The sequence below is a fragment of the Pelmatolapia mariae genome, linkage group LG16_19 (assembly GCF_036321145.2).
Source record: "Pelmatolapia mariae isolate MD_Pm_ZW linkage group LG16_19, Pm_UMD_F_2, whole genome shotgun sequence".
Taxonomy (NCBI): domain Eukaryota; kingdom Metazoa; phylum Chordata; class Actinopteri; order Cichliformes; family Cichlidae; genus Pelmatolapia; species Pelmatolapia mariae.
The window spans coordinates 51460300-51479878 of record NC_086241.1 but is presented as its reverse complement, the minus strand read 5'-3'; the positions used below and the strand labels follow the sequence as shown (position 1 = coordinate 51479878).

The following is a 19579-nucleotide window of genomic DNA, read 5'->3' as shown; positions in this document are numbered from 1 at the left end:
TGGGATAAGGTGGCATCGTTCTAATCCCATATGGGAGCAGCCAGTCACTCACTGACTAACACTGCAAAACAGGATTGTTGAAGTATTAATTTTAATTTCAATTCAGGTAAGTTTTTTTTGTGCGCAACGCAGATTTTCTGTGCGCAGGGACCGTGCCAGCAGTGCGCAATTGCGCACGTGCGCAGCTCAGAGGGAACATTGGTGGTGGTGTGAGTGTCTGTAAGACAGGGAGAGCGAGAGACAGATTTTGTATGATAAGCTTCATGTTATGGACGCACAGTTTAAGCACTCAGGTCGCATCAGAGCATCAGGCCTTCTAGTGTGAGACCCTGCATCGTGACCTATGAACTTTTAACCCCTGAGATTCAATTTTACAGTTTGAGCAGGAGCTGAATAACGTGACTGAAAAAAAAATCGCAGTGTTTGCCCAGCTTAATGCAGACTGTTTTAACTAAACAAGCTGCTGTTTCACATAATAAACCCTTTCACCCGCAGTATTGCCTTCTGTTTTAACAGTTAAAGCAGTAGAGAAGAGCTGTTTACATGTGCGTGGAACGCTAGCGTCATTAACTACAGGCTAGCTGTTAGCTTATAGCTCACGCTAGCTAACCAGCGTGCAGTTAAAAGGACAACCGAAGCTACACAAAACACCCACAAACTTATCTCACTACAACGTATCGCCGAAAATTTGACTCGCAGCTCGAGCTCGACACACCTACTGTAACATAAGACTGACATCCAGCTAACCATAGCTAAAAGATATTTAGAGAAAACTTACCGTTTCCTCAGGTTACACGAGCTGAGTTTCTTCACGCTGAAAAGTTGGTTTGTTTTGGCTCTCACTGAAGACATAGCTGTTCTTTTGTACTGCTTTTAAGCGAAACATCCTCTTCAGCTCTAGCGTAGACGACTGGCTCCGCCATGTTTTCATGTTTCTTCTTCCCGTGTCCGCTACTTTGAAACGCTTGGGCCGCTCTGCCCCCTCTCGGTAAAATGGTACTGGACCGCAGTAAAATGGTTTGTCAGGTAGGATGGATTCCCAGAACACCGGCTGTGTATTTTTGTTGTGCTGTGTCTTTAAGACGCTACAGGTCCTTCCTGATTGGAGAGCTGGTGGCAGCTGATTGGTCCCCTCGTCAGGTGGCTGTTACCACCTGGCGAGCAAAATACCCCTGCCCAGCAGTTGCGCGACAGTGACTGACAGCAGCAGCAGACCTGACACTGGCATCCAAACCTAGTGTTAGTCGTGTTTGGTTCCTCAGATTTACTGAGCTTTGTATGTAGTGTGTAAATTAGTCTTCACTTGTAAATAGACACTGAAACCGAAGGGGTGAGCTGCCTTATTATTTTCTTCTGGTTATTCTCCTGGTTATTTCAGTTAGGGAGTTAGGTGTAGCATGTGTCTTTTGTTTGTTATTTTGGCCTGTGTTCACCAGAGAGTTAAGTTTTCAGTGGAGACAAATAAACCACCGTTCACTTAAGAAATTGGTTTTTCTTCCCAAACCGTCACTTCCTTTTTAACACTTATGCTACGTTCCTGTACCCCTAGACTGGGGAGTAACACATCTGAAATGAAAAGCCTGTAAACGTGTGTTCCAGTCTCCTGACTTTGCTGCCACTCGGTCTTCATACTCGACTCCAGATCTGGACTTGTGTTGAACTCGACTGAGGTGGTCTGATCAGACACAGCGCTGCTCTTCACTGCAGCTGTCCACAAATCACAGAGGAAGTCAGGAGTGTTTTTACCTCGTCTAGCTGCCTCTGTGTGTGTGTGTGTCTCTTTAATTCATTTTTCATTGTAAGCTAGAGAGACCTTCACAGGACAATAATTGATCCTCATGTTCACATGAAATCACTAAATACATGCAGCAAAGCCCAGAGGACACAGGTAACCGATACAGGAGACTTTTCCTGCCCTTCCAGGGAGAAAGTCGATTTCTTCAGTTATACTTCTTGTTGGTTTTTTGGTTTTTACGTTGAAGATTTTAGATGTTTGGCTTTTAATTCTGGTACTCCTGTTTTAATTTCAAGGACTGAGGTTGTTCTTCTTGCACCCGTGGACAGGATTGTCTGTTTTTATAGTTTTATAGTTGTTTTGGAGTCAATTTAGCTTTAATTAGTTCATTTAAAATATTTTAAATATTTTTTTTTTCAGTGGTAGTTTGCTGTGTATTGTGTTGTGTGAACTTGGCAAACTAACTAAAGGAAACATGTCCCAGGTCTGGTTTGTGGGTGGTTGTCTGCTTAGTAATGAACTCTGCAGACCACATCAAGCTTTCTGCTTCCCACAGGTGTAGCATATGGACTGAAAGCAAACAGAGGTGTTAGTGTGTTGTTGTGTAGTTTCTATTCAAGCTGACCTCATTTATTGCTGTTTCTGCATGCTGGTCAGTGCCATCCAGACAGCAGGTATGACTGATCTTTTGAACCAGGAGAAGGTGTTTACCTTCTTCGCTCCCAACGACGATGCCTTCAATGCACTGCCGCAGGATGAACTCAGCGGGCTGATGTGTGAGTTTTATTCAACTACACAGCTTCTCTTCATTCACATTCTTAATTTAATTTATCCATATGGACACTTTCCACACACGTGTGTAAAGCGTCTCTCTTCTTTACAGCAGCTTATGCTGAGAGGTGCCTTGTAGAGATTTCTCAGTGGGGCTATTTTCCTGCTTTTTGTTTGGACTGAACATGCTGAATGTTCACAAACTGTTTGTTTAATCTGCTGCACAAATATCAGTAGCAGCTTCCACCCTAATAAAGACATGCAGAGACTCTGCTCTAAAAACACGGGGCAAAGCAAGTTGTGGCTTATAGCAGAGCTTGACATGAAGAAAGAAATGAGATCAGACCTGTTTGTGTTTCTGTCAGGTATGCTGGTTGAGAGCATGCTGGTGTTTTTTCAATTGTTCCTTTTTTTTTTTTTATCAAACCTGTGTGTGTGTGTGAGAGAGAGTGTGTGTGTGTGTGTGTGAGAGAGAGAGAGAGAGAGAGAGAGAGAGAGAGAGAGAGAGAGCAAATATATTTATTCAACTTACAGACAATAAAAAAACAAACAAACAGAAATCAGTGTAAAATTTAATAACTTTTATTGATAACTTTTTTAAAAGTTATTAAAAAGAAAACCCCAACAGAAAAACCCCTCTGAGCAAGCACTTGGCGACAGTGGGAAAGAAAAACTCCCTTTTAAGAGGGAGAAATTTCCGGCAGAACCAAGCTCAGTGAGGGGACAGTCATCTGCCGCGACCGTTCCAAGGGGTTATCACAATTTTTTTCTACAGTGCATCAGGAGCGATCGTCGCTCAAGACACTTCACCCTACGCCTACTGGTGGTGGTCAGAGGGCCCGGTGGCGCCAGTGTCCGGCAGCCTCGCCTCTGTCAGTGCGCCCCAGGGTGGCTGTGGCTACAACGTAGCTTGCCATCACCAGTGTGTGAATGTGTGTGTAAATGGGTGGATGACTGGACGTGTAAAGCGCTTTGGGGTCCTTAGGGACTAGGAAAGCGCTATACAAATACAGGCTATTTACCATTTTACAGTGCATCAACCTTGTTTTGTCTCCTGGTGAAACAAAACAGTCGGCCTATAGATGAGAAAAACTGACGTATGCAACTTGGCTTCTTCGAGAGTTTGGCTGCCTCTTCTGTGAAAATTTTAACAATCGTATTGTCGACTGTTGGGTCATTTAATTCCATGTATCGCAGAACTACTTCTGCCTCTTGCCACTGTTTACACAGGGCTTTGAAAATCACCTTCTCAAAGTTTTTGAACTTCCTTAAGGGGATTTGATCAATTTCATCCCTGATCTTAGCCCAGATTTTTTTGCTAAGCCTCTTGTAGATGGCTGAAACTCTTTCTGGACTTATGACTTTACCTGATTTTTTTATAACCCGCTTAACTAGTTCTTCCATACATCTTTCCACAAAAAATCTGTATTTTTCTTTGTTTTGAGGCAATTCATCCTTTGCTGCCAAAGGGTGTTTTTTGAATTGATTTTGCATGCTGGCTTCATGTTGAGCAGAGGATTTCTTTGGGGTTACATTATTTTCCAAAGAGGTTCCTGCTTTATCTACAGCCTGCGTGGTGTCACGGTTTTTCTTGTCTATTGGAGTTCTGGGCTCATCAGTTGTATCAATGATATTTGTGGCAACATTTTCTGCTGTGTTGTTCATGTTGACTGTTGTTTTCTGTTGTTCAGGATCTGTCTGTGTCTCCTTTGAGGCCACTGTTGTTATGCTATTTTCCCTGATGTTGAACAAATCCCTTGTTTTCTTTTGAATCACAGCCTGAATTTGATCTGCCAGCGATGCATTATCCTCTGAGTTTTCAGATGTTTCCATGGTATTTTGGATATTAGTGATAAGTGTGGCACCAGCGGAATTTTCTGCTGTGCTGTTCACGTTGACTGTTGCTTTCTGTAAAATAACAACTGGCACACAGATTAGATTTTCCATGATGCGGTCAACTGTGTTAGAGGTCTGTGCAAGTTCAGGAGCTGTTTCTGTCTCCTTTAAGGCCACTGTTATTGTGCTATTTTCTGGGATGTTGAACAAACCCATTGCTTTCTGTAGAATCACAGCCTGAATTTGATCTGCCAGCCAAGCACTATCCTCTGAGTTTTCAAGTGTTTCTGTGGTATTTTGGATATTAGTGATATGTGTGGCATCAGGGCAATTTTCTGCTCTGCTGTACAAGTTGGCTGTTGTTTTCTGTGAAATATGAGCTGGCATTTCCGTGTTGCGGTCAACTGTGTTAGAGGTCTGTGCAAGTTCAGGAGCTGTCTGTGTCTGCTTTAAGGCCACTGTTGTTGTGCTAGTGACAGCAGTGTCCTGGCAAAACCTCATTTCTGCACCTGCTGACAGTGAGCATAGGGCAATAACATTATCTACAAAATTACACAGCCTTCCTATGGTGGCATTTTCGGCGTAATCAGACTGCAACTGTTGCCACTGCTCATGTGTAACATTATTTAGCAATTCCTCTAGCAGTGGCCTAACATCATTTGCAGGAGTGGAATCACTCCTGACATTGTCTGGATTGCTCCTAGCTGTGTTGTTGTCCATTTTGCTTCAATATCTATTTGTTTGCTGTTAATGTATTCTCTCTGTTTGTTAAAGCTAGCGTTACAAATTCAGAGTTACAGAGGGCTATTTAAGGGTTCGGTCTTAACTTAAATCCTTTGAAGTGTATGACGTCTTTGAAGCCCTTGATCTAAGCCCCGCCCACTTCGAGCTCGGAGTGTGTGGTTTGTTTGGCTCCCCCCCGCCCTCCCAAATTTCATCACAGTCTCCCATAATAATAACTTTAGTAATGGTAGCAGTTAAAATATTGTCTGGTTTCATTTGGAACAACAATAGTTGTTCCGTTATCGTTGATTGTTGATCTAATACAGTCGACCAGGTGACAACAATCACGTTGAAAAATCATTTATTTATAGTTGGCCGGAAACTAAAGCTGCTGTCACTTGGACTATTCCGTAGCAGCCACCCGAGTAGTCGTCCTCGTCCCTGCACTGCACGTCGATCTCAGGTAAGAATGTATTTATTTATCCATTATTTGAATGCTGAATTTGGAAAAACAGTCAAGATTGCTTGACATTTATAGTCTATTAAAATGTCTATTATAGTCTATTTAAAATGTGGGAAAAATTTCTCAATAGAAATGTCTAAAATATCGTAATTTGGTTCCCAAGCATAAATAACATCTTTAAAGCGATCTTGGACAGAAGGAAAAGAGTATGTATTTCTTAGAAAACGCGAAATCTGCACAAACATAACATTTTCATGTCATAATGTTCTTTCTGTTATAAAGCTTGCATAAAGCTATATTAGCACAGGTGCTGTAAAGTTGTTAGCAGTGTGTCAGCTTTGTGACCTAACACAGAGTACCTTTGTGACGTCATTCGCTATGCTCCAGATCGGATGGGTGGTGCAAGACGTCCGATATCCAGCCCCGTCACGGAGTAAACTAAAAACAGTGAATAACAGATTTAACAAAAATGTTTTTAGAAAATAAACTGTTTTCTTAAATGATGCAAAGATGTCTATTGTCATTTTTTAAATTTGATAAAGCCTGATGCTTAATATTATAGGGATATTTTTACGGACATGTTAAATTGTAACATAATGTTTAACAGATAATGGTTTCCTTTTTTTTTTTTTTTTTTTTAGATCATACACAATTGTCTTTTTCACAGGTTGTAGGAGCCATTTTTGGGTTAATACCTTATGTTGCCGCTAGAGGTCACCTTTTTCTGTTTTCGTATGGTTGGTTCACATAAAGGTATTTAAGGTAGACGCACGTAATCGCCCAGGTGTGTTGTTAATCGTAAGAAGGCAAACAGTTTGTGATCGCTGCGCTGTTATGTTAAAATGATGTTGGAATAAAGACCCAAAAGAACAAGATAAGTACTGCTGGAGTTATTGGACTGTTTAATTAATTCGTGCATAGCAGTGACATCGCGTCACCCCCGTTAAGAAACACCTCAGTGGCTTCAAGCGTAGGCTTAGCCTCTACAACAGGTATTGATTTGCAGTGGTTTAGTATTGATTGAAATACCTGTGAAGTCCTGTTGATTTTTAATGATTCAATGTTATCCAAGGGTGCAACCGTGGTGGAAAATCAGAATTCAACATTGATCCAATGTCAGACTCTAACACTGTTTCAATATTGCTCAGCGAACTGGATGACAGCGAGTACGAGAGGATCCCAGAGTCAGGCCTTAGGAACAGTTAGGAGATCAGGGGTCAGTTAAAGGTTATCAATATTTGATGCATGTAGGAAAGCAATGGTGTGTATGTATGTACTAACTTAAGTGTTTTGATCGTTGATCAGATACGGCATCTTTGTGCTGTGCTGCAAGTTAAAACCCATTGTCCTCATGAGCACAGCATGGAACAACTCTCCTTAAAAAAGTTGATTGAATTTAACTGGACACAATGGTTTTCAGTGGGAGATACATTCATCACTCATCCGTGACACTGGAGAAGTCACTTGGAAGAGTGATAAAACAATTTTCCATGGAAACCTCCAGAGGAACTAAACTTTGTGGTAATGTTAAAGTCAAAACACAGAGTTGACAAGACATGTTTTGAAAAGCACCACCTAGAGGCAGTGGGAGGAGAGGGGATGGTTTGGGCATCTCTGGATGGATCCAGATGTGGGAGGAAAGAAAGTGGAGGCCCAAAAATGGAGGCATGACACATGAAAAGTTCGAGTTTGTAAACACGTCTTTTGTATTTCTTTTCTTGGAAGTTAGTCCATCTTTCTCTCAGCCTTTGTCCCCTTTTGCCTCTCTGCAGCAGTTACCGGTGATGACATGAAACACGATGGCGTGCTGTCGCTCCCGTCACACCTACATCAATCCGCGCGTCACCTTTGTGGACCAGCGCAGGTGGAAGTGCAATCTGTGTTACCAGGTCAATGATGGTACAAGTCCAGTCAAGCTGTTTGTTTATTTTCCCTGCAGTCTCTTAACTGCTGGATCGTGTTTTGCAGCCTTAATGTTTTATGCCTTTTTAAAATTCTTGTTCAGTACCAGGTGAGTTCATGTGGAACCCAGTCACAAGGTCATACGTTGAACCACACAAGAGGCCAGAGGTCCAGAATTCCACCGTGGAGTTCATCGCCTCCTCAGACTACATGGTAAATACGCCTCTTATTCATATTACATGTACTTTACTTCTCTGTCCACTAAAGGACAGTGTTGTGTTTGAAGTGAACAGGAAAAACAGAAGCTACATGCATAAGAAGTGACACCTGCCAAGTTCATATGATGCACATGTATCAAGCAAAAATTGAATTGTAAGCAACAGTCTATGAGTTGAAGAAATCTATTTTCTGCACTTTTCCACTGTATAAAATAAAATAATTTGGTGTTTATGCTCACTCTGTCAAATACAGTGGTCCCTCGTTTATCGCAGGAGTTACGTTCTAAAAATAACCCGCGATAGGTAAAATCCGTGAAGTAGCCAGCTTTATTTTCTACAATTATTATATTATTGGAATTATTAAGGCTGTAAAACTCCTCACTACATACTTTATACACGTTTCTCAGACAGGCATGGACATTTTTCACACTTTTCTCTCTTGTTTAAACACTCTCAAAGTTCAAACCTTCGTAGAAAATTAAGTCCAGAATTATAGAATGAAACCAAAGATCAAAGCCTGTTTTCAGGTCCAGAACATGGGAATAGAGCAGCTGCAAGAGAAATCAACATTAATGAATCAATGGTATGGAAGTAGAGGAAGCAAGAAGAATGAGTTGAGTAAAGTTTGACTTATCTGTGTTGTTTCGCTTAATGCGCCTTAAAATCTGAAAAATACGGTAACTTCCACCTTCCTTTAGCAAGTCCAGAAGTCCAACTTTTTGTGCATGGTTAGCATCGTCCTCTGCCTTTTGGGTGCTACCGCAGGTGACTTTGACGGTGCAAAACGTTTTGTCGACATTGTTGTGTTTGTTGGGAAGAAAACTTACAAACATACAGTACAGCACTTCAGAGTCACACTGCTAGTGATCAAAGATTTATGTAAATTTGACAAGCTGAATGCATTCGGTACTGTACAGGAGACACGGCACGGGGGAGATTGTTTGACAATGGTCTACAGCCGATCAGGACGCAGAACACAAGGCGCTGTGTAAAGAAAAACAAAAAAAACATGCAAAATCAAAAAAAATCAGTGAAACAGCAAGCCTGCGAAAAGTGAACGGCGTTATAGTGAGGGACCACTGTAGATGCAAGTAAAACAAGTAAATCAACAACAGTAAAAACTCAATAAAATCAAGGATTCAGCTGCAGTAAGTCCTGTTGCTAGGTCAACAGGTTTTTAACTGGAGAACAGGCAGCTGTGTGAGAGTTAAGTCATTCCACAGTTTAGGAGCAAATGCAACAAAAGCAAAATGACACTGTGTTAAACGTTTGGAGTACTACTGTGAGAAGAAACTTTCTGTCTGCCTACAACGGCTAAAACTTGGCTTGGAGGTCAGTTGAGTCAGGTAAGGGCTGATTGGTGTCTGGAGCTCTTTTTTTTTTTTTTTTTTTTTTTTTCTCTTCTCATTTCATCAGACCAGTTGCACTACCTGCAGACTCTCAGTTCTGCTCATGCAGCTCATAACTTTATTAGCATAATTATTGTCAAACAGGAATTTATGAGTATCCTGTAGCAGAAAGGCTACAGAAGAGTTACGAGTTCCTGATGTGGAAGCTGAGAGGAACATTAAGTCTGACAAGAGGCTCTGACGTTGTAACAGCAGTTTGGCGAGGAAGGAGCGGCTAGCAGGTCCAGCGAGCGTGTTGTGTGGAGGTTAGCCCGATAACTGGAAGCCAGTCAGTTAAATCAAACAACAACCTTTATTCGTTGTCAGCAACATAAGACCATATAAGCCAGGTCTCCACAGCTCTACTCTGTCCATACATAAATGTGTGGGGATATCGCCGGCGCCAGCCCGTTACAATGGTAAGGTTTCTCCTGAGAACATAACATGAGCTGCATGTAATGACTGCCGCTATACTCACACACCCACTAGGAGACTCCCCCAACTACTACAGTAGTAGGGCAACCCCCCCTAGTGGTGCTATAACACAGTAAGGGTTGTTACAACGTCAGGGCATACAAGAAGGGCCACAACGATCCTCATGTTCTCCTGTGTTTTTGTGAGTGATCACCTATGAGTGCCGCCCTGGTTATAAGAAGATATTCTGGATGAGTACAACATTCTGGATAAATTTCAGTCTGGCTTTCGTAGAGCTCACTCTATTAAAACTGCACTCCTTAGAGTCTCCAGTGACATCTTCATGAGATGTGATGCAGGTGAATGCTCTGTTTTGCTGATGTTGGACCTGACCTTTGCCCCTGATACTGTTGACCAGCATATTCTGCTAGATAGGTTGAGACAAGTTTGACTCAAAACACACACACACACACACACACACACACACACACACACACACACACACACACACAAAATGTGGCCTTCGAAGCATGCTACCACTGAATTGCCTCTCGTATTATAATGATATAAAATAAAATGGATACAATTAAAACTGCATTTTCAAACAGTAAAAAGTCACTCCAGAAAATAATTAAAAGTCAACTTGAAAAGAAAAGAGGACTCATTTAAATTTATACAGCACTGTGCAAAATCTTTTTGCCCCCACTCATTTCCTTGAATGTCAATATTTGAAAAATATTGAGAGGTTGCTCAGGACTTTTGGACAGTACTATATTATTATTCATTTATTTACTGTACAGCACTTTGGTCCTGTGCTGGCTATTTTAATTTGCTTTATAAATAAAGTTGGATTGAATTGGATTATAATTAATATTAGAAATAAATAAGTTTGTCTTATAACTATAATTGATAAATATAATTTACATTGTAGAAATATGCAAAAAATGTATATTTTTTCCACATCTGTCAGTAATGTCTTACTGACAATATAACATTCTTATTATTTACAGTCTTTTCCGCTAGGTGGTGATAAGAAGCACATTTTTGCCGTTAGTGGGAAAAGAAGAAGAAACCACCTTGCGCTCAAGGTGAACTCCAAAAATCTCAGTTTAGCATTTTATCTTCTTCTTTAGATTCTGTGTGACACGATGGAAAAGTTTTTTCCTTGATTGTGAGACAAAAAAGGAGATGATAGTGGTTTTGTTTACCCAAAAGGACTTTTAAAGCAATGAAATGATGTTTCATAATTATTTAAGGGGTCTCATTTATAAAGTGTTACTGTGCCATTCTTGAAATACTTTTATTTGAGGGGTATTCGGGTAACCCTTGCCCCTCTGTGAATCATCACTTTATAATGGTGAAGGAGTTTGTGTATCCTATTGTTGTCACAGGCTTTTGTCCCTAGTAGGGTACCGCAGGGTAAATTGGTTCTGAATGAGGCACCAGATGAAGAGCAATCATCTCTATGAAAAAAAACAAAAACAAAAAAAAAACAAAAAACTGAATGAACCAGTTTACCCTTCCTGGGTCAGAGCCCCACCCTTGAACCAGGATTGAGGAGTGAAATTGAGGGAGAGCCTCTGTTGGCTGGGCGTTGACCAGCACGGCTAAACTGAAAGTAGGTCCACCACAAGGAAGTGCTATAAGGGTCAGCTGAGCTAGTACCTCAGTGCATCAGGCTCAGGATCTGGAACCAAACTCCTGGAGAGGGGCTGGACTGTGGTCCAGTCTGCAGTTGCTCTCAATGACAGGAGGATGGGTGGGTGTTTTCGTATCATACTGGCTTGCTGCAGATGTGTTAGTGTTTTTCCCAGTGGATAAGTGGGTTGCTTCCCTGCATCTTTAGGAAGGGGAATGAGTCCTGACTGTCATTTGACTGTTGTTTGTGTTTATTCGCTGAAGAGAGTATCAATCTTTTTGTACTGGCTGCGGTCCTGGAAAGTGCAGCAAATAACTGTTCATTATTTCATGTAACAAGACTTCTTTAATTATATAAAAATATCAGGGGACAGAAGATTTAGTCAACAAATTATCTTGTTCCATAGTGTATGTGAATATTTATGTTTTTGACAGCACAAATGTCCCAAATGTCTTCTCAGTTTACTGTTTTGAACAGAACTGGTGCATAAAGTGTACTGTTTTTCCCTCCAGAAAGATGTCTTTTTCTTTTCAACAGTCACACAGATCCCCGTATTCCTGTTAAGTAGTCTGACTCTTCATCTTTCACTGTAGCCTTCTGGAGTCTTTTATGATTCTCTCCTCACTCTCTCCAGGTCTCAAGGAAGTGGTTTATCTTTCTGACAAGTACTATGATACACCTGAAACCAAAGCTTCCAAAAAGATGCTTGACATGGCGGGGATAGTGTACAAGTGAGTACATTTCTGGGACACAATAAAATAACATATTTCTTGCACCACTGTACCTTAGACTTTCTGGTTGATTGAATTAAAGGTAAGATCTGTAAAGTAAATTAAAGTTTGTTTCCTCTTGTGCAGTTTTCTGTCTAAAGATGAAGGAAATGAGTGAACTGTAACTGTTCTTTCCAAGGGATATTAAGACAGAATGTAAGCATGGCAGAGGTGGTGTGTAATGATAGTGGTCAGACTTGCAGAACAAAAGCAAGAACAAACTTCTGCTTTTTATTTCTCGGTGGAAAGCAGTTCCTCTGAAAATTTGCTGCTTCTGGACTTAGAACAGAATTTAGATCGGGTAAAATTTCCTGATATGGATAAATTTCTAGACGGCATCTAAGATGTAAACTTCAGCATGAGAGTTGATGTTCTGCACAAGCCCTGGTTTTCACCATGTTGGCAGCCATGTGGGGTGCTTCAATCCTTGGGCAAGAAAACTCACTCAGTTTCACCATTTTATGTGGCATCCATGTTTCTTCTCTCTGTGGCTGTGGATGGATTTGTTTTTGGGGCTGTCTTATAGGCTGTATCCCAATTCAGGGTCTACATTCTAGAGGGTGATGTTGCCTCAACACCTAAACAGGAAACTTCAGTTGGGTTAAAGTGGGATATTGGAGGTGAGGAAATGAAAAATCAGCAGGGGAAAAAGAATCACAACTCACTGTGATCTTTATAGTAGTTTGTAGTAGCATCTACTGTGCTACTGCTGCTCTGAGGTTTACTGCTCTTTGTGGATTTGCACAGCTGAATTTAACAAGATGTAAGCAGGTTTTCATGTCTTCGCTGATTTCCATCCCCTACATTTACAGTATACTGTTTATACTGTCTTTACACTAAATCCTATCAAGTTTGTATAAAGGTCGAATTCAGTAAATACAGTAAATACATCATCAGCTAAAATTCATACTAATACCTCCTGCTCTTTACATAACCTAAATCTGACCATGAACACCGTAGCTACTGTCCAACACAGTGCTTTACTTTAAATCCATCAAACCTCTTTCATCCACCATTTAAATAACACAAAGTTAGCATAGCTCAGATTATCATTATCATTAGACCCCTTACACCATGAACCACAGGGCCATGAAGATTCATCGACTGCGCCAGGTGCTTAGGAGCCTTAACAAGCAGTTCAAGAACGCTGATGCGGAGGAGAAGCAAGCTTTAGAGGAACTGCATAACATCTTGTGGAAGAAGCTGATTACCCTCCGTAGAGCAGAATGGCACAGGAGGCGGGGAAGAGAGAGAGCCAGGAAACGTGCAGCTTTTATTGCTGATCCCTTTCGCTTTTCCAAACATTTGCTTGGGGTTAAGCGAAGTGGCCAGTTGGAGTGCTCAGCAGAGGAGGTGAATAACTTCCTTCATGAGACCATGAGTGACCCACTGAGGGAACAAGACTTGGGACCAAATGAAGCTCTCATCAACCCTGCCCCACCATCAGCAGAGTTCAAGTTGATGGAGCCAAGTTTGAAGGAGGTGTGTGAGGTCATCAAGGCAGCCCGCTCAGCATCCTCCCCAGGTCCCAGTGGCGTACCCTACCTTGTTTATAAGCGCTGCCCAGAGCTGCTTCACCACCTGTGGAAGATCTTAAAGGTGATATGGCGGAGAGGGAGAGTTGCTGATCAATGGAGGTACGCAGAGGGAGTCTGGATTCCCAAAGAGGAGGACTCGAAGAACATAAACCAGTTTCGGAGCATCTCGCTATTGAGTGTGGAGGGGAAGGTGTTTTTTAGCATTGTCTCCCGGAGATTGACCGAGTTTCTCCTTAGAAACAATTACATTGATCCATCAGTTCAGAAGGGGGGGATCCCAGGAGTTCCTGGTTGCCTAGAGCACACTGGTGTAGTTACACACCTTATAAGAGAAGCCCATGAGAACAGAGGCGACCTAGCTGTATTGTGGCTGGACCTGACTAATGCGTATGGGTCTATCCCACACAAACTGGTTGAGCATGCTTTACACCTCCATCATGTCCCCAGCAAGATCAAGGACCTGATCCTGGACTATTACGCCAATTTCAGGCTTAGGGTCACTTCTGGGGCAGTTACTTCAGGCTGGCACTGCCTCGGGAAAGGTATAATAACAGGCTGTACCATCTCAGTTACGCTCTTTGCCCTTGCAATGAACATGGTGGTAAAGGCTGCGGAGGTGGAGTGCAGAGGGCCGCTAACAAGGTCAGGTGTTCGTCAGCCCCCTATCAGAGCCTATATGGATGACCTCACCATTACAACATCATCAGTCCCAGGGTGTAGGTAGATCTTGCAAGGTCTTGAGAGACTCATCTCATGGGCAAGGATGAGTTTTAAACCTTCCAAGTCAAGATCGATGGTACTGAAGAAGGGCAAGGTGACGGACAAGTTCCGGTTCTCAATCTCAGGAACCATTATTCCATCCATAACGGAACAACCAGTCAAGAGCTTGGGGAAACTCTTTGACTCCAGCCTGAAAGACTCTACTGCCATTCAGAAGGCAAATGAGGAGCTGGGAGCGTGGCTCATTAAGGTAGATAAGTCCGGCCTGCCTGGAAGATTTAAAGCCTGGATCTACCAGCATTCCATCCTGCCCCGAATCCTGTGGCCCTTGCTTGTCTATACAGTTCCAATAACTACTGTGGAATCTCTTGAAAGGAAGATCAGTGGCTTTCTTCGTAAGTGGTTGGGACTTCCCCGCAGTCTCACCAGCGCTGCCTTGTATGGGGCAAGCAACAGCTTGCAGTTACCCTTCAGTGGCCTCACAGAAGAGTTCAAGGTGGCTCGCACACGAGAAGCCCTACAGTATAGAGATTCTAAAGACTGCAAGGTGGCATCAGCAGGTATTGAGGTAAGGACAGGAAGAAAGTGGAAGGCTGAGAAGGCAGTTGAGGTGGCAGAGTCACGCCTAAGGCAGAAAACACTGGTGGGGGTCTTAGCAACAGGGGGAGCAGGCTTGGGGTACTTCCCAAAGGCCCAGGTCAGCAGGGCACAGGGAAAGGAGAGACACCAGCTACTCCAGGAAGAGGTCCGAGCAGGTGTGGAGGAGGAGCGAGTAAGTAGAGCTGTAGGCCTTAAGCGGCAGGGAGCATGGACAAGGTGGGAGAGCACCTTGCAGCGCAAGGTCACCTGGGCAAACATCATGCAGGCAGACTTCCACCAGATCCGATTCCTAGTGCAGGCAGTATACGACACTCTGCCAAGCCCAGCAAACCTCCATCTGTGGGGGAAGAGCGAGACACCTGTCTGTCCCCTGTGCTCTGGAAGAGGGACCCTAGAACACCTCCTTAGCAGCTGCCCAAGGGCCCTGGCCGATGGTCGGTATCGTTGGCGGCACGACCAGGTGCTCAGAGTAGTTGCTGAAAAGATTGCCTCAGCAATCAGCACCAGCAAGCATCATCATGCTCCGAGGAAGGCAATCTCTTTCATCAAGGCTGGAGAGAAACCCCAGGTGCGCCCAAATTTAACAACCGGCCTCCTCAACACAGCCTCTGATTGGCAGCTACAGGCTGACCTGGGTAAACAGCTAAAGTTCCCTCAGAACATTGCAAAAACATCCCTCCGGCCAGACATGATAATTATTTCTGAGGCCTCAAAACAGCTGATCATGCTGGAACTCACAGTGCACTGGGAAGAGCGGATCGAGGAGGCCAATGAAAGGAAACGAGGAAAGTACCAGGAACTAGTGCAGGAGTGCAGGGGAAGGGGCTGGAAGACTTTCTATGAGCCCATAGAAGTGGGTTGTAGGGGCTTTGCAGGACGATCACTCTGCAAAGTCCTAGGCCAGCTGGGCGTGGCTGGGGCAGCCAAGAAGAGGGCCATCCAGGCTGTGAGTGAAGCGGCAGAGAAAGCCACAAGGTGGCTGTGGATCAAGAGGGCTGATCCGTGGGTAGCTACTGGTACGCAAGTCGGGGCCTGATCACCCCCGGCTGGGTCGCCTGGGCGAGGGTGTATGATGTTGTGAGACCAGAAACACCTGATGACCCCAGGATACATCACTGAAGATGCGTACCAGTGCATCCAGGAGATGTCTTTATAGTTGTTTTTTTTTTTTTGTTTGTTTTTTTTTTGCAGAATATGACACCCCCCCCCCCCCTCCATTATTTTACATCATAAACAGATCCAATATCTGATTTAACACATTTTCTTTAGGCTTTCAGTTTATCAAGAAAATGTGTTAAATCACATTGGGCATTCCTTTCTTTCTCCATCTCTGAGAGAAGTGAGCTTTCAACGTTACTCCCTTTAAGCTCGGTCTTCTTCTGCAGCGCCAGCTAGATGCTAAAGAATGGAGGCCACAACTTACAGACAACTGCACGATTGGGCGTTGAGCCAAAAAACAAAACCCAAAAGGAATCACCAGATACACCATTAGGATTGCCTTACTGTTCAGGCTGAATCGGTTTGAAGGCCTGCATATATACTGTATTTTTAAAAAATCTGTCTCAGTGGGTCAACCACTGGATCCACCCAAAGGTGTCATATACTCCATAATGCCTTGGTAAACAGTGTTTAAAGTCCACTAAATAAACTACTTCTTTATTTAAAATGGCTTATCTGCAAAAAAAAAAAAAAAAAAAAAGGCATGCAGCACCATCAAATAATAACTCTGATCAAATGTGTTAAAACTAAAGTAACAAGCCTGTTTTTAAAATTTAAGGAGTAGAAAGTTTTGATATTTGTGTAAAAATGCAGGGAATAGATGCTCAAGTGAAGCTTTTCATGTATAAGTTTTTCTATGATTTCTATCCAGGCATGCCACAGAATATTAAAAAAATGTAAAAATCTTTATTGTGCATTAATACATGGTCTTGCATTTGAGACATTAATTCTTATGAACCTTTTTGCATGTTGTGTTGCATGTTGATTTGCGTGATGCAATCTACTATAAGGCTCTCTGCACAATCTTGAAACAAGTGTCCTTCACTGATCACAGAGCAGGCTGCTCTCGGGGCTCTTGGCGTCCACGTCTCCCCAGTAGGGCAGGATGAAGGGCAGGTCAGCCACACGGCTCTCCAGCAGCCTCCACAGATGCTGGGCCACAAACTGGTTTCCTTTCTCTGAGAGATGCAACCCATCAGACAGGTAGACCGTGTAGTCCTGTACAAAAGATGATAAAATAAGACATCTGAGGCCAGAAGATCTGAAGACAGAAACACTGTATACAGGAATACAAGAACAGATTTAAAAAAAAAAGGAAATTACAGTGACTGCATAAAAAAAAAAAATTATATACATCTATAATATTGATTGGCAATATTAAAATTAACTGTTTAATACCAGAAAATGTGACAAAATTATGAAATTATAATAAAAAATGTTTGTTATTCATTTGAGAAAGCATTTGTTTTTTTATGTTATGGATCTCATTGGATTTCTGCAGCACCTGAATGCCAAAAGCCTCAATATCAGCAACAAACGTCAGCTAGAAGTATTGATCCTCACCTGTCCATCTTTTTGCATGAGTGTCCAGAGATCCAGGACCTCTACATCACACTGACCAGCAGCTTCGACACACGCCTGGGCATACTGCCCCGCTACAGAGTTGTGGCGATTGAGAGGACATCCTGCAGGAGACGCAAAGGAATGCTCAGGATTTGCGTAGGACTGAGTGTGTAAAAACACAGGAATGAAGAAGAAGAATAGCTCCTGTTACCTTTAAGAATGCACTCCTTCTCCCAGGATGGCTCATGCAAGGGGGGAGGTGTGATGAATATAACTCTGTCAGCAGTTACACCAGCAGAGGCCAGAAACCTGGTCATCTCCTTCAGGTTCTCAGAATACTCGTGCACAGGCACATGCTGCTGGCTCTTACCTGTAAACAAGGAGATGATAATATACAGAAACATTTATTAATTATTAATAAATATATGTCATGAAAATTCATTTAATGCTGTGGCACTTGCAATTGAGACAATATAATAAACATCCAGTAGCCTCTTGTCATCACAAAAAAAATGTTCCCAGCAGTCATTAATGTATAATAAGAACAGCGGAGGAATGAAGATTCATCCATGAGGAGAGCCGGTGACTTTAAAAAAAAAAAATCCAGCAATAAATCCAGCTGTCCAAGCCAATATGGTCTGTGATTTCTTGACTACCAGTCATGACATTGTTGGAAACTCTCAAGATGCCAATAAACACCCACTGGCCACTAGGTATACCTGTTTGTTAACACAAATATGTAATCGCCCGATCATAGCAATTTAGCTCATGTAGACATGGTGAAGATGACCTGCTGAAGTTCAAACTGAGCATTGAAATAGGAAAAAAAGTGATTTAAGTGGCATAGTTGTTGGTGATAGATGGGCTGCTCTCAGTTTTTCAACCTGCATACAACTACGTTATGCAGACAAGCCTCTCTGAATGCGTGAACCTTGAAGCAGATGGGTTACAGCAACAGAAGACCACACCGGGTGCAACTGCTGTCCAATAAGAACAGGAAACTGAGGAAACTGCAGACTGCACACCACAAAGCTCAGATCGTCTCAAACTGGCTTCTTGAACATGACAGTGAGTTCACTGAACTCATATGGCCTCCACAATCGGCAGATCTCAAACCGATAGAGGGCCTTTGGAATGTGGTGGAACACGAGATTCACATCATGGATGTGCAGCAGGTCTATGATGCTATCATGTCAACATAGCAAAAAATCTCTGAGAAATGTTTCCAGCACTTGAATCTATGCCATAAAGAAATAAGACAGGCCTAAAAGCTAAAGGTGGTCTAAAGTGGCACTAGCAATCTGTACCTAATAAAGTGGCCTGTGACTGGAATCTCTGTCAGGCCGATTCTGGCCCTCCAGGCCTTATGTTTGACACCCCTGGTGTAGATCACTGCAAATGTGCAAGTATTTGTTAAATTATAACAAGAGTGAGCATGCTCCAGTGAAGCTGTACCTTCCAGTGCACTGTCATTGGCTCCGAAGAAAATGGTAACTGCTTCTATCTTGCTGTCTGCTGAATTTTTGGGGTTTATGAGGCGAGGAAGAACAATCTTGCCCCATCTGGAGTTGTAGCCAGACAATCCTCTGTTTATAACATCACATTTTCTAAAGGCAAAATAAAATCGCAGATACAGAGATCAGTCACATTAAGCAACTGCTGCATAACACAAGCACAATTTCTCTTAGAAGAAGTGTGTATTTTTACCTGGTTGGAAGTCAGAGCTATTATGAAGGGAATGCAATTTAAATGGAACTACACACCTTGCAAGTTTATCGGCAATTTCTGCTCCCCACCCATTGGGTTGAAATGAAACCTGAAAGAATCAACAGCAGCGATTAATTATTTCCACACTAACAGTCAAAGTGGACAGTGATTGAGCAGACAAATAGCAAAATAGATTAAATTGTAAACACGATCTAACCTGTGTGATGGAGTCCCCAAATAAAATAACTTTAGGCCAAATGATTGACGTGAACTTGGACATGATGAAGCCAAGACCGCGGTCAAGTGAGCCAAGCCAGGTTCCTAAAGAAAGGAAAGAGAAACGTCAGATTTTATAGGTAAAGCTTGCACATCAAATGCATTGTTTACACTGTAAACTCAGTTTCCGAAGACGCGTTAAAAGTGTTTGCGCAACAACTCATTAGAATTTATATTCTCAATACATAACTTACCCAGAAGCCTTGGAAGAAGAAGGAAGGAAGGAATAAATAAGGAAATGTCTTCCGCACTTTTTAATGCTGACATGGGCTTTTATTTTGAAAGTTCATGGAGTACGTTTTCCCCCTTCCGCCTTG

General features: G+C 42.5%; 1 protein-coding gene and 1 long non-coding RNA gene across 5 annotated transcripts; one reads left to right on the top strand and one right to left on the bottom strand.

Annotated features, from left to right (window-relative positions):
* Positions 1-1217: 1217 nt before the first annotated feature.
* On the top strand, positions 1218-17410 carry LOC134646033 (uncharacterized). 4 transcript variants are annotated; one of them, XR_010096610.1, is made up of 6 exons: positions 1218-1330; positions 5437-5528; positions 7301-7417; positions 7534-7643; positions 11724-11820; positions 16771-16882. It is a non-coding gene; the product is annotated as an uncharacterized LOC134646033 (long non-coding RNA). The 4 variants fall into 4 exon arrangements; XR_010096611.1 differs by lacking the exon at positions 1218-1330 and adding an exon at positions 17301-17410 and having other exon boundaries at positions 5335-5528; positions 16771-16919; XR_010096612.1 differs by lacking the exon at positions 1218-1330 and adding an exon at positions 17218-17323 and having other exon boundaries at positions 5335-5528; positions 16771-16919.
* On the bottom strand, positions 16558-19545 carry iah1 (isoamyl acetate hydrolyzing esterase 1 (putative)). The gene is made up of 7 exons (XM_063499702.1): positions 19457-19545; positions 19204-19307; positions 19043-19095; positions 18735-18886; positions 17491-17649; positions 17280-17401; positions 16558-16934 (listed from the first exon to the last, which is right to left on the bottom strand). The coding sequence occupies exons 1-7, from the start codon at positions 19527-19529 to the stop codon at positions 16758-16760; spliced, it is 840 nt and encodes a 279-aa protein (XP_063355772.1). The 5' UTR covers positions 19530-19545; the 3' UTR covers positions 16558-16757.
* Positions 19546-19579: the final 34 nt, after the last annotated feature.